The sequence below is a fragment of the Macaca nemestrina genome, chromosome 17 (assembly GCF_043159975.1).
Source record: "Macaca nemestrina isolate mMacNem1 chromosome 17, mMacNem.hap1, whole genome shotgun sequence".
Lineage (NCBI taxonomy): Eukaryota > Metazoa > Chordata > Mammalia > Primates > Cercopithecidae > Macaca > Macaca nemestrina.
Window position 1 is genome coordinate 71,259,502 of NC_092141.1, and position 16,399 is coordinate 71,275,900.

Consider the following 16,399-nt stretch of genomic DNA (forward strand, 5'->3'; position numbering starts at 1 on the left):
AAACAGCAGGACACAAAATTCTATAAACACGAAATGACGGTACCTGGTACGTGACCCGAATGCAACTCAGAAGGGTGCCAGTAAGTTAGGGGATTGGCCTTTGGAAGGCGTCCTTCTTTTGAGAAAGTGTAATATTTCAGGCCGGGCGCGGTGCCTCACGCCTGTAATCCCACCACTTTGGGAGGCCGAGGCGGGCGGATCAGGAGGTCAGGAGATGGAGACCATCCTGGCTAAGTCGGTGAAACTCCGTCTCTACTAAAAATACAAAAAAAAAATTAGCCGGGCACGGTGGTGGGTGCCTGTAGTCCCAGCTTCTTGGGAGGCTGAGGCAGGAGAATCATTTGAACCCAGGAGGCAGAGGTTGCAGTGAGCCGAGATCACAGAAGTGCACTCCAACCTGGGTGACGGAGTGAGACTCCCTCTCTGGAGAAGAAAGAAAAGAAGGACGGAGGGAGGGAGGGAGAGAGAGAGAGAGAAATAAATGCCTGCAAGTTACTATAAATCGTTGGAAAAAATTTCACAACTCCATAATGATTGTAGTTTACTTGAAATATGAGGAATAAAAAGCAGGTTAAATAATACCACAAAGAAAAAAATCACACAAATTCAGAATGAGGGATTCTACAGGAAAACCGGCCTACTCTTTTAAAAAAGTTGGTGTTCAATGTTAAAAAAAAAAAAAAAAAAAAAGTGGGGAGACTTTTTTCTCCCTCTCTCTCTCTCTCTCTCTCTCTCTCTCGACAGAGTCTCGCTCTGTTGCCCTGGCTGGAGTGCGGTGGTGCAATCTCGGCTCACTGCAACCTCCGCCTCCCGGGTTCAGGTGCTTCTTCTGCCTCAGCCTCCCAAGTAGCTGAGACTACAGGTGTGCACCACCATGACTAGCTAATTTTTGTATTTTTACTAGAGACGGGGTTTCACTACGTTGGCCAGGCTGGTCTCGAACTCCTGACCTCAAGTGATCCGCCCACATCGGCCTACCAAATTGATGGGATTACAGCAGTGAGCCACTGCACCCAGCTAACTTTTAGATTTAAAGAGACAAAGAGAATAACTAAATGCAATGTGAACTTTTGACAGAAACAGCTGTAATAGATGTTTGGGGGACAATTAACAAAAATATTTTTAAATATGAACTGGATGTAACATGACACTAAGGGATTATTGTTAATTCTCTTAGGTGTGACCATGCTATGTATTTATCAACAATGTCGCATAAGAGAATATCCTTATTCTTAGAAGATTCATGGCATGCTGCAGTGTTTAGGGATAATAAGTTACGATGTCCACCATTTACAGTCAAAATACGTTGAGGAAAGAAAAACATATTTATGTATACACTCACACATACATATGGAAAGACAGTATGAGAGAGAAAAAGTAAACTAGGGCGAAATGTTAACTATTATTTCATGTAAGTGGTGATGGTTCGTTGTGCTGTTCTTTCAATGTTTCTGCATGTTTGGCACTTTCTATTATAAAGTGTTGGGGAAAAAAACATAGTGCTGAGTAGTATGAAATACCTTAAATGTCAGGGAAAGTAATAAGGAGGTAGATGAATATAAGGTACTCATTTGGCCTTCCCATTATTCACTACTAATTTCGTTGTGAATCCTGCATCCTCTCTAATACACAGATTCCATCTGACTTTTGAAAAACAGATGTATCGTTATTTAACCAGATAATCAACCATATTGTTGAGAAATGTATCCCATACTCTCTTAGAGTTTATAAACTTAGTGGGGAAGATGTAATTACATGCCAAAAAAGTCAAGGAAAAGATGAGCTATCTATATGAGGAATTTAGTCAACTGTTGTCTGATATCTGTCTGTGATTAAATGACAACATATAAATGAAATGTTTTGTATGATGCCTGGTACCAAAATAAAAGCTCTCAATAAACATTAGCTATCATTATCGTTATTAGGAATAATATTGAGAGATTACTTTTTAATCCTATGTATTGGTCAAAATATGTCAATGATTGACCCAAGTTTGCATCCACTGATCAGTTAATTGGTTTAAAGGAAAGGATCCTAATTTTAATTCCATGGTCAATTTCATTTATATATTGATTCAACGAATTTTTTTCTCTTTATGTAGAAAAATATAATCATGAATGGGCTTTAGCACATCCTCCTAAATCCTAATGCGCAGTTTGTGAAAATGCGTGTGTGTACTTTGTGGAAATAAAAGATCCATAGCTTTTCTCAACTTCCCAAAATGTGTGCGTCTGAAAAAAAAAGAAACATAGAGATTTTGTTTTAGAGTCTCTACATTTTCCTCACAGCCTGTGTCTTTCTGATTAGGGAAGGTTGATATAAAAAACCTGAAGACCGTTCTAGACAACATGGGAGTCAAGCTCACAGATAAAGAACTTGAAGATCTGACACAAAGCCTGCCAGTCGGTGGTGAGCATGCTAGATATCACTGGTTTTGGGGTTTTGTGTTCTGTGTGCTTTTAGCATTAGAAGGAAAGGGAAAAAAGAACTTTTCATAATGCAAATGGCAAGATTAAATAAGACAGTCAGAGTAACAAAGTAGGGAAGGTAGTATTCTGAATACTAGCGGCATGGTCACTACAAGAGCCTTCCAAATTCTGAGGACAAGAAAGCTGACCCCTAGGAAAAAGCCACTTTTGAATTCCATCTTTCCATTATCAAATATAAGATTTGCTGTTTTATGGGTTATAAAGTCAAATTTACATTTTCTAAATAAGTTTATTTTCAATATTTATAATTGTTTCTTCATCTTCGTAACATATTCTGAGTAAATATTTATCAAATGACTAAAGTGCTTAACAAAATGCCCAGTATACTTCCTAAGTGCTGCTACTAGGTGTTATAATCATAGGAGGGAGGAGAGTGTTCTTGTGATATAACATGTTATGAGCTTCAAATTATGCCTTTGTGTTATAGCTGATAATAAAGTGGCTCTGAAAGCATTGGAGGATGAAGTGAAAGCTTTTACTGGTAAGAATTTGTTACACATGATTTGCAATAAATGATGATTTACACGAAAATTTTTATTAGTATTTTTCTAATATTCTATTTGTGGCTTATCAATTCACATATTTTCAATATTTTGATAAAATATCTGCCTTTACTAACAGATTAACATTATCTGCGTTTTATCAGTCAAAACGAAAGAACTATTTCTTGATAACATCTTACATTCATTAGTACTGTTTTCCAATAAAATGGTTTCACCAGTATCTATAGATCCAAATAACTAGATGGACACAGTGAAAACAGGGTGAAGCATTAAAAGGATCAAAGTAATGAGTTCATTGCAAGCATCTAACCACCTAGTTTTACAAAAATGAAATATGTCATACTTGTTTTTTGACTTTTGTTTTTAATTATACTTTAAGTTCTAGGGTACATGTGCACAACGTGCAGGTTTGTTACATATGTATACATGTGCCTTGTTGGTTTGCTGCACCCATTAACTCGTCATTTCCATTAGGTGTTTCTCCTAATGCTATCCCTCCCCCATTCCCCCACATCACGACTGGCCCCGGGGTGTGATGGGCCCCGGGGTGTGATGTTCCCCGCCCTGTGTCCAAGTGTTCTCATTGTTCAGTTCCCACCGATGAGTGAGAACACGCGGTGTTTGGTTTTCTGTCCTTGCCATAGTTTGCTCAGAATGATGGATTCCAGCTTCATCCGTGTTGCTACAAAGGACACCAACTCATCCTTTTTTTATGGCTGCATAGTATTCCATGGTGTACATGTGCCACATTTTCTTAATCCAGTCTATCACTGATGGACATTGGGGTTGGTTCCAAGTCTTTGCTATTGTGAATAGTGCCGCCATAAACATACGTGTGTGTGTGTCTTTATAGTAGCATGATATATAATCCTTTGGGTATATACCCAGTAATAGGATTGCTGGGTCAAATGGTATTTCTCGTTCTGGATCCTTGAGGAATCGCCACACTGCCTTCCACAATGGTGGAACTAGTTTACACTCCCGCCAACAGTGTAAAAGCCTTCCTATTTCTCCACATCCTCGCCAGCACCCGCCGTTTCCTGACTTTTTAATGATCGCCATTCTAACTGGTGTGAGATGCTATCTCATTGTGCTTTTGCTTTGCATTTCTCTGATGACCAGTGGTGATGAGCATTTTTTCACGTGTCTGTTGGCTGCATTAATTAACTTTTCTTTTGAAAAGTATCTGTTCATATCCTTTGCCCACTTTTTGATGGGGTTGTTTGATTTTTTCTTGTAAATTTGTTTAAGTTCTTTGTAGATTCTGGATATTAGCCCTCTGTCAGATGGGTAGATTGCAAAAATTGTCTCCCATTCTGTAGGTTGCCTGTTCACTCTGATGGTAGTTTCCTTTGCTGTGCAGAAACTCTTTAGTGTAATTAGACCCCGTTTGTCTATTTTGGCTTTTGTTGCCATTGCTTTTGGTGTTTTAGTCATGAAGTCCTTGCCCATGCCTATGTCCTGACTGGTATTGGCTAGGTTTTCTTCTAGGGTTTTTATGCTTTTAGCTCTAACATTTAAGTCTTTAATCCACCTTGAATTAGTTTTTGTATAAGGCGTAAGGAAGGGATCCCGTTTCAGCTTTCTACATATGGCTAGCCAGTTTTCCCGGCACCATTTATTAAATAGGGAATCCTTTCCCCGTTTCTTGTTTTTGTCAGGTCTGTCAAAGATGAGATGGTTGTAGATGTGTGGTGTTTTTCCTGAGGCCTCTGTTCTGTTCCATTGGTCTATATCTCTGTTTTGGTACCAGTACCATGCTGTTTTGGTTACTGTAGCCTTGTGGTGTAGTTTGAAGTCAGGTAGCAGGATGCCTCCCGCTTTGTTCTTTTTGCTTAGGATTGTCTTGGCAATGCGGGCTCTTTTTTGGTTCCATATGAACTTTAAGGTAGCTTTTCCCAATTCCGTGAAGAACGTCATCGGCAGCTTGCTGGGATGCCATTGAATCTATAAATTACCTTGGGCAGTATGGCCATTTTCACGATATTGATTCTTCCTATCCGTGAGCATGGAGTGTTCTTCCATTTGGTTGTGTCCTCTTTTATTTTGCTGAGCAGTGCTTTGTAGTTCTCCTTGAAGAGGTCCTTCACATCCCTGGTAAGTTGGATGCCTAGGTATTTTATTCTCTTTGAAGCAGTTGTGAATGGGAGTTCACTCATGATTTGGCTCTCTGTTTGTCTCTTATTGGCGTATAAGAATGCTTGTGATTTTTGCACATTGATTTTGTATCCTGAGACTTTGCTGAAGTTGCTTGTCAGCTTAAGGAGATTTCGGGCCGAGGCGATGGGGCTTTCTAAATATACAGTCATGTCATCTGCAAACAGGGACAATTTGACATCCTTTTTTCCTAATTGATACCCTTTATTTCTTTCTCCTGCCTGATTGCCCTGGCCAGAACTTCCAACAATATGTTCAATAGGAGACACTGTGTTGAATAGGAGTGGTGAGAGAGGGCAGCCCTGTCTTGTGCCAGTTTTCATAGGGAATGCTTCCAGTTTTTGCCCATTCAGTAGGATACTGGCTGTGGGTTTGTCATAAATAGCTCGTATTATTTTGAGATACGTTCTATCAATACCTAGTTTACTGAGAGTTTTTAGCATGAATGACTGTTGAATTTTGTTGAAGGCCTTTTCTCCGTCTGTTGAGATAATCATGTGTTTTTTGTGTTTGGTTCTGTTTATGTGATGGATTACGTCTACTGATTTGCGTACGTTGAACCAGCCTTGCATCCCAGGGATGAAGCCAACTTGATCTTGGTGGTTAAGCTTTTTGATGTGCTGCTGGATTCGGTTTGCCAGCATTTTATGGAGGATTTTTGCATCGATGTTCATCAGGGCTATTGGTCTAAAATTCTCTTTTCTTGTTGTGTCTCTGCCAGGCTTTGGTATCAGGATGATACTGGCCTCATAAAATGAGTTAGGGAGGATTCCCTCTTTTTCTATTGATTGGAGTAGTTTCAGAAGGAATGGTACCAGCTCCTCCTCGTACCTCTGGTAGAATTTGGCTGTGAATCCGTCTGGTCCTGGACTCTTTTTGGTTGGTAGCCTATTAAAGATTGCCTCAATTTCAGAGCCTGTTATTGGTCTATTCAGTGATTCAGCTTCTTCCTGGTTTAGTCTTGGGAGGGTGTATGTGTCCAGGAATTGATCCATTTCTTGTAGATTTTCTAGTTTATTTGCATAGAGGTGTTTATAGTATTCTCTGATGGTAGTTTGTATTTCTGTGGGATCGGTGGTGATATCCCCTTTATCATGTGTTACTGCGTCTAGTTGGTTCTTCTCTCTTTTCTTCTTTATTAGTCTTGCTAGCGTTCTATCAATTTTGTTGATCTCTTCAGAAAACCAGCTCCTGGATTCATCGATTTTTTTGAAGGGTTTTTTGTGTCTCTATCTCCTTCGGTTCTGCTCTGATCTTAGTTATTTCTTGCCTTCTGCTAGCTTTTGAATGTGTTTGCTGTTGCTTCTCTAGTTCTTTTCATTGTGATGGTAGGGTGTCGAGTTCAGATCTTTCCTGCTTTCTGTGGTGGGCATTTAGTGCTATAAATTTCCCTCTACACACTGCTTTAAATGTGTCCCAGAGATTCTGGTACGTTGCGTCTTTGTTCTCATTGGTTTCGAAGAACATCTTTATTTCTGCCTTCATTTCGTTATTTACCCAGTAGTCATCCAGGAGCAGGTTGTTCAGTTTCCATGTAGTTGTGTGGTGTTGAGTGAGTTTCTTAATCCAGAGTTCTAATTTGATGGCACTGTGGTCTGAGAGACAGTTTGTTGTGATTTCTGTTCTTTTACATTTGCTGAGGAGTGCTTGACTTCCAACGATGTGGTCAATTTTGGAATAAGTGCGATGAATGCTGCTGAGAAGAATGTAAGTTCTGTTGATTTGGTTTGGAGAGTTCTGTAGACGTCTATGAGGTCTGCTTGGTGCAGAGATGAGTTCAAGTCCCGGATATCCTTGTTACCCTTGTGTCTCCATATACTGGGATATATTACATAATATACCATTTAACAGGGGTGATTGTAGATGAAATTTTTCTGTTTTAAACATGTCTGGACGCTGGGCGTGGTGACTCCTGTCTGTAATCCCAGCACTTTGGAAGTCCGAGGTAAGTGGATCACTTGAGGTCAGGAGTTTGAGACCAGCCTGGTCAACAAGATGAAACCCCATCTCTTCTAAAAATACAAAACTTAGCCGGGTGTGGTGATGGGCACGTGTAATCCCAGCTATTCAAGAGGCTGAGGCAGGAGAATTGCTTGAACCCAGAAGATGGAGGTTGCAGTGGGCCGAGATCACGTCACTGCTCTCCACCCTGGGCAACAGAGCGAGACTCCGTCTGGAAAAACAAAAAAACATGTCAGGAGGCTGGATGCCGTGGCTCACGCCTGTAATCCCGGCACTTTGGGAGGCCAGGAGTTGAAGACCACTTTGGGCAACATAGCAAGACCCCATCTTTACAAAAAGGAAAAGTAAAAAATAAACAGGTTGGTATCCTGGGCCATGGAGTGGCAGTGGGCATCTTTTGCCTGTGATCAGTCACGTGATCCCAGCAGCGCTCACGTCCTGTTCCCAGTACCCTCCTGTCATTGGTCCAAGGATGAGCATGTGACTCCTCACTGCCAGTCAGAGCCTCCCTGGGAGGGTAAGGGGGCCCTCTGGTGGTGTTTTCCAGCACAGCCGGCAGATCCTCCTTTGGGACTTAGGCGAGGGCATAGGACTCCTCCCCGCTTGTGCTTGCGGGCGAGGATCAGCCTCCGAGATTCTGCGGAGAGACTCTCAAGGGGCACCAGCTGGAGCTGGTTCTGTGTCTGCAGGGAACCATCTGGTGCTCTCTGCATTCATAGCCCCCTACCGCGAGTTTTCTCCTCTGTGTCTTTGTGGCTTAGCCCAGTGTTCACAGAAGGGGCGGGGGTGGAGGGCTCAAACGCTGTCATCCACGTTTGCTTTTCGAAAAACAGCAGGACACAAAATTCTATAAACACGAAATGACGGTACCTGGTACGTGACCCGAATGCAACTCAGAAGGGTGCCAGTAAGTTAGGGGATTGGCCTTTGGAAGGCGTCCTTCTTTTGAGAAAGTGTAATATTTCAGGCCGGGCGCGGTGCCTCACGCCTGTAATCCCACCACTTTGGGAGGCCGAGGCGGGCGGATCAGGAGGTCAGGAGATGGAGACCATCCTGGCTAAGTCGGTGAAACTCCGTCTCTACTAAAAATACAAAAAAAAAATTAGCCGGGCACGGTGGTGGGTGCCTGTAGTCCCAGCTTCTTGGGAGGCTGAGGCAGGAGAATCATTTGAACCCAGGAGGCAGAGGTTGCAGTGAGCCGAGATCACAGAAGTGCACTCCAACCTGGGTGACGGAGTGAGACTCCCTCTCTGGAGAAGAAAGAAAAGAAGGACGGAGGGAGGGAGGGAGAGAGAGAGAGAGAAATAAATGCCTGCAAGTTACTATAAATCGTTGGAAAAAATTTCACAACTCCATAATGATTGTAGTTTACTTGAAATATGAGGAATAAAAAGCAGGTTAAATAATACCACAAAGAAAAAAATCACACAAATTCAGAATGAGGGATTCTACAGGAAAACCGGCCTACTCTTTTAAAAAAGTTGGTGTTCAATGTTAAAAAAAAAAAAAAAAAAAAAAAAAAAAAAAAAAAAAAAAAAAAAAAAAGTGGGGAGACTTTTTTCTCCCTCTCTCTCTCTCTCTCTCTCTCTCTCTCTCGACAGAGTCTCGCTCTGTTGCCCTGGCTGGAGTGCGGTGGTGCAATCTCGGCTCACTGCAACCTCCGCCTCCCGGGTTCAGGTGCTTCTTCTGCCTCAGCCTCCCAAGTAGCTGAGACTACAGGTGTGCACCACCATGACTAGCTAATTTTTGTATTTTTACTAGAGACGGGGTTTCACTACGTTGGCCAGGCTGGTCTCGAACTCCTGACCTCAAGTGATCCGCCCACATCGGCCTACCAAATTGATGGGATTACAGCAGTGAGCCACTGCACCCAGCTAACTTTTAGATTTAAAGAGACAAAGAGAATAACTAAATGCAATGTGAACTTTTGACAGAAACAGCTGTAATAGATGTTTGGGGGACAATTAACAAAAATATTTTTAAATATGAACTGGATGTAACATGACACTAAGGGATTATTGTTAATTCTCTTAGGTGTGACCATGCTATGTATTTATCAACAATGTCGCATAAGAGAATATCCTTATTCTTAGAAGATTCATGGCATGCTGCAGTGTTTAGGGATAATAAGTTACGATGTCCACCATTTACAGTCAAAATACGTTGAGGAAAGAAAAACATATTTATGTATACACTCACACATACATATGGAAAGACAGTATGAGAGAGAAAAAGTAAACTAGGGCGAAATGTTAACTATTATTTCATGTAAGTGGTGATGGTTCGTTGTGCTGTTCTTTCAATGTTTCTGCATGTTTGGCACTTTCTATTATAAAGTGTTGGGGAAAAAAACATAGTGCTGAGTAGTATGAAATACCTTAAATGTCAGGGAAAGTAATAAGGAGGTAGATGAATATAAGGTACTCATTTGGCCTTCCCATTATTCACTACTAATTTCGTTGTGAATCCTGCATCCTCTCTAATACACAGATTCCATCTGACTTTTGAAAAACAGATGTATCGTTATTTAACCAGATAATCAACCATATTGTTGAGAAATGTATCCCATACTCTCTTAGAGTTTATAAACTTAGTGGGGAAGATGTAATTACATGCCAAAAAAGTCAAGGAAAAGATGAGCTATCTATATGAGGAATTTAGTCAACTGTTGTCTGATATCTGTCTGTGATTAAATGACAACATATAAATGAAATGTTTTGTATGATGCCTGGTACCAAAATAAAAGCTCTCAATAAACATTAGCTATCATTATCGTTATTAGGAATAATATTGAGAGATTACTTTTTAATCCTATGTATTGGTCAAAATATGTCAATGATTGACCCAAGTTTGCATCCACTGATCAGTTAATTGGTTTAAAGGAAAGGATCCTAATTTTAATTCCATGGTCAATTTCATTTATATATTGATTCAACGAATTTTTTTCTCTTTATGTAGAAAAATATAATCATGAATGGGCTTTAGCACATCCTCCTAAATCCTAATGCGCAGTTTGTGAAAATGCGTGTGTGTACTTTGTGGAAATAAAAGATCCATAGCTTTTCTCAACTTCCCAAAATGTGTGCGTCTGAAAAAAAAAGAAACATAGAGATTTTGTTTTAGAGTCTCTACATTTTCCTCACAGCCTGTGTCTTTCTGATTAGGGAAGGTTGATATAAAAAACCTGAAGACCGTTCTAGACAACATGGGAGTCAAGCTCACAGATAAAGAACTTGAAGATCTGACACAAAGCCTGCCAGTCGGTGGTGAGCATGCTAGATATCACTGGTTTTGGGGTTTTGTGTTCTGTGTGCTTTTAGCATTAGAAGGAAAGGGAAAAAAGAACTTTTCATAATGCAAATGGCAAGATTAAATAAGACAGTCAGAGTAACAAAGTAGGGAAGGTAGTATTCTGAATACTAGCGGCATGGTCACTACAAGAGCCTTCCAAATTCTGAGGACAAGAAAGCTGACCCCTAGGAAAAAGCCACTTTTGAATTCCATCTTTCCATTATCAAATATAAGATTTGCTGTTTTATGGGTTATAAAGTCAAATTTACATTTTCTAAATAAGTTTATTTTCAATATTTATAATTGTTTCTTCATCTTCGTAACATATTCTGAGTAAATATTTATCAAATGACTAAAGTGCTTAACAAAATGCCCAGTATACTTCCTAAGTGCTGCTACTAGGTGTTATAATCATAGGAGGGAGGAGAGTGTTCTTGTGATATAACATGTTATGAGCTTCAAATTATGCCTTTGTGTTATAGCTGATAATAAAGTGGCTCTGAAAGCATTGGAGGATGAAGTGAAAGCTTTTACTGGTAAGAATTTGTTACACATGATTTGCAATAAATGATGATTTACACGAAAATTTTTATTAGTATTTTTCTAATATTCTATTTGTGGCTTATCAATTCACATATTTTCAATATTTTGATAAAATATCTGCCTTTACTAACAGATTAACATTATCTGCATTTTATCAGTCAAAACGAAAGAACTATTTCTTGATAACATCTTACATTCATTAGTACTGTTTTCCAATAAAATGGTTTCACCAGTATCTATAGATCCAAATAACTAGATGGACACAGTGAAAACAGGGTGAAGCATTAAAAGGATCAAAGTAATGAGTTCATTGCAAGCATCTAACCACCTAGTTTTACAAAAATGAAATATGTCATACTTGTTTTTTGACTTTTGTTTTTAATTATACTTTAAGTTCTAGGGTACATGTGCACAACGTGCAGGTTTGTTACATATGTATACATGTGCCATGTTGGTTTGCTGCACCCATTAACTCGTCATTTCCATTAGGTGTTTCTCCTAATGCTATCCCTCCCCCATTCCCCCACATCACGACTGGCCCCGGGGTGTGATGGGCCCCGGGGTGTGATGTTCCCCGCCCTGTGTCCAAGTGTTCTCATTGTTCAGTTCCCACCGATGAGTGAGAACACGCGGTGTTTGGTTTTCTGTCCTTGCCATAGTTTGCTCAGAATGATGGATTCCAGCTTCATCCGTGTTGCTACAAAGGACACCAACTCATCCTTTTTTTATGGCTGCATAGTATTCCATGGTGTACATGTGCCACATTTTCTTAATCCAGTCTATCACTGATGGACATTGGGGTTGGTTCCAAGTCTTTGCTATTGTGAATAGTGCCGCCATAAACATACGTGTGCGTGTGTCTTTATAGTAGCATGATATATAATCCTTTGGGTATATACCCAGTAATAGGATTGCTGGGTCAAATGGTATTTCTCGTTCTGGATCCTTGAGGAATCGCCACACTGCCTTCCACAATGGTGGAACTAGTTTACACTCCCGCCAACAGTGTAAAAGCCTTCCTATTTCTCCACATCCTCGCCAGCACCCGCCGTTTCCTGACTTTTTAATGATCGCCATTCTAACTGGTGTGAGATGCTATCTCATTGTGCTTTTGCTTTGCATTTCTCTGATGACCAGTGGTGATGAGCATTTTTTCACGTGTCTGTTGGCTGCATTAATTAACTTTTCTTTTGAAAAGTATCTGTTCATATCCTTTGCCCACTTTTTGATGGGGTTGTTTGATTTTTTCTTGTAAATTTGTTTAAGTTCTTTGTAGATTCTGGATATTAGCCCTCTGTCAGATGGGTAGATTGCAAAAATTGTCTCCCATTCTGTAGGTTGCCTGTTCACTCTGATGGTAGTTTCCTTTGCTGTGCAGAAACTCTTTAGTGTAATTAGACCCCGTTTGTCTATTTTGGCTTTTGTTGCCATTGCTTTTGGTGTTTTAGTCATGAAGTCCTTGCCCATGCCTATGTCCTGACTGGTATTGGCTAGGTTTTCTTCTAGGGTTTTTATGCTTTTAGCTCTAACATTTAAGTCTTTAATCCACCTTGAATTAGTTTTTGTATAAGGCGTAAGGAAGGGATCCCGTTTCAGCTTTCTACATATGGCTAGCCAGTTTTCCCGGCACCATTTATTAAATAGGGAATCCTTTCCCCGTTTCTTGTTTTTGTCAGGTCTGTCAAAGATGAGATGGTTGTAGATGTGTGGTGTTTTTCCTGAGGCCTCTGTTCTGTTCCATTGGTCTATATCTCTGTTTTGGTACCAGTACCATGCTGTTTTGGTTACTGTAGCCTTGTGGTGTAGTTTGAAGTCAGGTAGCATGATGCCTCCCGCTTTGTTCTTTTTGCTTAGGATTGTCTTGGCAATGCGGGCTCTTTTTTGGTTCCATATGAACTTTAAGGTAGCTTTTCCCAATTCCGTGAAGAACGTCATCGGCAGCTTGCTGGGATGCCATTGAATCTATAAATTACCTTGGGCAGTATGGCCATTTTCACGATATTGATTCTTCCTATCCGTGAGCATGGAGTGTTCTTCCATTTGGTTGTGTCCTCTTTTATTTTGCTGAGCAGTGCTTTGTAGTTCTCCTTGAAGAGGTCCTTCACATCCCTGGTAAGTTGGATGCCTAGGTATTTTATTCTCTTTGAAGCAGTTGTGAATGGGAGTTCACTCATGATTTGGCTCTCTGTTTGTCTCTTATTGGCGTATAAGAATGCTTGTGATTTTTGCACATTGATTTTGTATCCTGAGACTTTGCTGAAGTTGCTTGTCAGCTTAAGGAGATTTCGGGCCGAGACGATGGGGCTTTCTAAATATACAGTCATGTCATCTGCAAACAGGGACAATTTGACATCCTTTTTTCCTAATTGATACCCTTTATTTCTTTCTCCTGCCTGATTGCCCTGGCCAGAACTTCCAACAATATGTTCAATAGGAGACACTGTGTTGAATAGGAGTGGTGAGAGAGGGCAGCCCTGTCTTGTGCCAGTTTTCATAGGGAATGCTTCCAGTTTTTGCCCATTCAGTAGGATACTGGCTGTGGGTTTGTCATAAATAGCTCGTATTATTTTGAGATACGTTCTATCAATACCTAGTTTACTGAGAGTTTTTAGCATGAATGACTGTTGAATTTTGTTGAAGGCCTTTTCTCCGTCTGTTGAGATAATCATGTGTTTTTTGTGTTTGGTTCTGTTTATGTGATGGATTACGTCTACTGATTTGCGTACGTTGAACCAGCCTTGCATCCCAGGGATGAAGCCAACTTGATCTTGGTGGTTAAGCTTTTTGATGTGCTGCTGGATTCGGTTTGCCAGCATTTTATGGAGGATTTTTGCATCGATGTTCATCAGGGCTATTGGTCTAAAATTCTCTTTTCTTGTTGTGTCTCTGCCAGGCTTTGGTATCAGGATGATACTGGCCTCATAAAATGAGTTAGGGAGGATTCCCTCTTTTTCTATTGATTGGAGTAGTTTCAGAAGGAATGGTACCAGCTCCTCCTCGTACCTCTGGTAGAATTTGGCTGTGAATCCGTCTGGTCCTGGACTCTTTTTGGTTGGTAGCCTATTAAAGATTGCCTCAATTTCAGAGCCTGTTATTGGTCTATTCAGTGATTCAGCTTCTTCCTGGTTTAGTCTTGGGAGGGTGTATGTGTCCAGGAATTGATCCATTTCTTGTAGATTTTCTAGTTTATTTGCATAGAGGTGTTTATAGTATTCTCTGATGGTAGTTTGTATTTCTGTGGGATCGGTGGTGATATCCCCTTTATCATGTGTTACTGCGTCTAGTTGGTTCTTCTCTCTTTTCTTCTTTATTAGTCTTGCTAGCGTTCTATCAATTTTGTTGATCTCTTCAGAAAACCAGCTCCTGGATTCATCGATTTTTTTGAAGGGTTTTTTGTGTCTCTATCTCCTTCGGTTCTGCTCTGATCTTAGTTATTTCTTGCCTTCTGCTAGCTTTTGAATGTGTTTGCTGTTGCTTCTCTAGTTCTTTTCATTGTGATGGTAGGGTGTCGAGTTCAGATCTTTCCTGCTTTCTGTGGTGGGCATTTAGTGCTATAAATTTCCCTCTACACACTGCTTTAAATGTGTCCCAGAGATTCTGGTACGTTGCGTCTTTGTTCTCATTGGTTTCGAAGAACATCTTTATTTCTGCCTTCATTTCGTTATTTACCCAGTAGTCATCCAGGAGCAGGTTGTTCAGTTTCCATGTAGTTGTGTGGTGTTGAGTGAGTTTCTTAATCCAGAGTTCTAATTTGATGGCACTGTGGTCTGAGAGACAGTTTGTTGTGATTTCTGTTCTTTTACATTTGCTGAGGAGTGCTTGACTTCCAACGATGTGGTCAATTTTGGAATAAGTGCGATGAATGCTGCTGAGAAGAATGTAAGTTCTGTTGATTTGGTTTGGAGAGTTCTGTAGACGTCTATGAGGTCTGCTTGGTGCAGAGATGAGTTCAAGTCCCGGATATCCTTGTTACCCTTGTGTCTCCATATACTGGGATATATTACATAATATACCATTTAACAGGGGTGATTGTAGATGAAATTTTTCTGTTTTAAACATGTCTGGACGCTGGGCGTGGTGACTCCTGTCTGTAATCCCAGCACTTTGGAAGTCCGAGGTAAGTGGATCACTTGAGGTCAGGAGTTTGAGACCAGCCTGGTCAACAAGATGAAACCCCATCTCTTCTAAAAATACAAAAATTAGCCGGGTGTGGTGATGGGCACGTGTAATCCCAGCTATTCAAGAGGCTGAGGCAGGAGAATTGCTTGAACCCAGAAGATGGAGGTTGCAGTGGGCCGAGATCACGTCACTGCTCTCCACCCTGGGCAACAGAGCGAGACTCCGTCTGGAAAAACAAAAAAACATGTCAGGAGGCTGGATGCCGTGGCTCACGCCTGTAATCCCGGCACTTTGGGAGGCCAGGAGTTGAAGACCACTTTGGGCAACATAGCAAGACCCCATCTTTACAAAAAGGAAAAGTAAAAAATAAACAGGTTGGTATCCTGGGCCATGGAGTGGCAGTGGGCATCTTTTGCCTGTGATCAGTCACGTGATCCCAGCAGCGCTCACGTCCTGTTCCCAGTACCCTCCTGTCATTGGTCCAAGGATGAGCATGTGACTCCTCACTGCCAGTCAGAGCCTCCCTGGGAGGGTAAGGGGGCCCTCTGGTGGTGTTTTCCAGCACAGCCGGCAGATCCTCCTTTGGGACTTAGGCGAGGGCATAGGACTCCTCCCCGCTTGTGCTTGCGGGCGAGGATCAGCCTCCGAGATTCTGCGGAGAGACTCTCAAGGGGCACCAGCTGGAGCTGGTTCTGTGTCTGCAGGGAACCATCTGGTGCTCTCTGCATTCATAGCCCCCTACCGCGAGTTTTCTCCTCTGTGTCTTTGTGGCTTAGCCCAGTGTTCACAGAAGGGGCGGGGGTGGAGGGCTCAAACGCTGTCATCCACGTTTGCTTTTCGAAAAACAGCAGGACACAAAATTCTATAAACACGAAATGACGGTACCTGGTACGTGACCCGAATGCAACTCAGAAGGGTGCCAGTAAGTTAGGGGATTGGCCTTTGGAAGGCGTCCTTCTTTTGAGAAAGTGTAATATTTCAGGCCGGGCGCGGTGCCTCACGCCTGTAATCCCACCACTTTGGGAGGCCGAGGCGGGCGGATCAGGAGGTCAGGAGATGGAGACCATCCTGGCTAAGTCGGTGAAACTCCGTCTCTACTAAAAATACAAAAAAAAAATTAGCCGGGCACGGTGGTGGGTGCCTGTAGTCCCAGCTTCTTGGGAGGCTGAGGCAGGAGAATCATTTGAACCCAGGAGGCAGAGGTTGCAGTGAGCCGAGATCACAGAAGTGCACTCCAACCTGGGTGACGGAGTGAGACTCCCTCTCTGGAGAAGAAAGAAAAGAAGGACGGAGGGAGGGAGGGAGAGAGAGAGAGAGAAATAAATGCCTGCAAGT

At 41.6% G+C, this 16,399-nt stretch overlaps 1 protein-coding gene across 9 annotated transcripts in view; it reads left to right on the forward strand.

Moving 5' to 3' along the window:
• LOC105483060 (EF-hand calcium binding domain 3) overlaps nucleotides 1-16,399 on the forward strand; it is a 575,939-nt gene that overhangs the window by 333,649 nt on the left and 225,891 nt on the right. For all 9 annotated transcript variants that reach the window (XR_011615926.1, XM_071083376.1, XM_071083377.1 and 6 more), the window contains 4 exons: nucleotides 2,308-2,409; nucleotides 2,917-2,970; nucleotides 10,276-10,377; nucleotides 10,885-10,938. Coding sequence is in view for 8 of the 9 variants with exons in the window: in XM_071083376.1 (XP_070939477.1) it covers nucleotides 2,308-2,409; nucleotides 2,917-2,970; nucleotides 10,276-10,377; nucleotides 10,885-10,938 (312 nt within the window). In the remaining variant the exon portion in view is untranslated. The remainder of the gene's footprint in view (nucleotides 1-2,307; nucleotides 2,410-2,916; nucleotides 2,971-10,275; nucleotides 10,378-10,884; nucleotides 10,939-16,399) is intronic.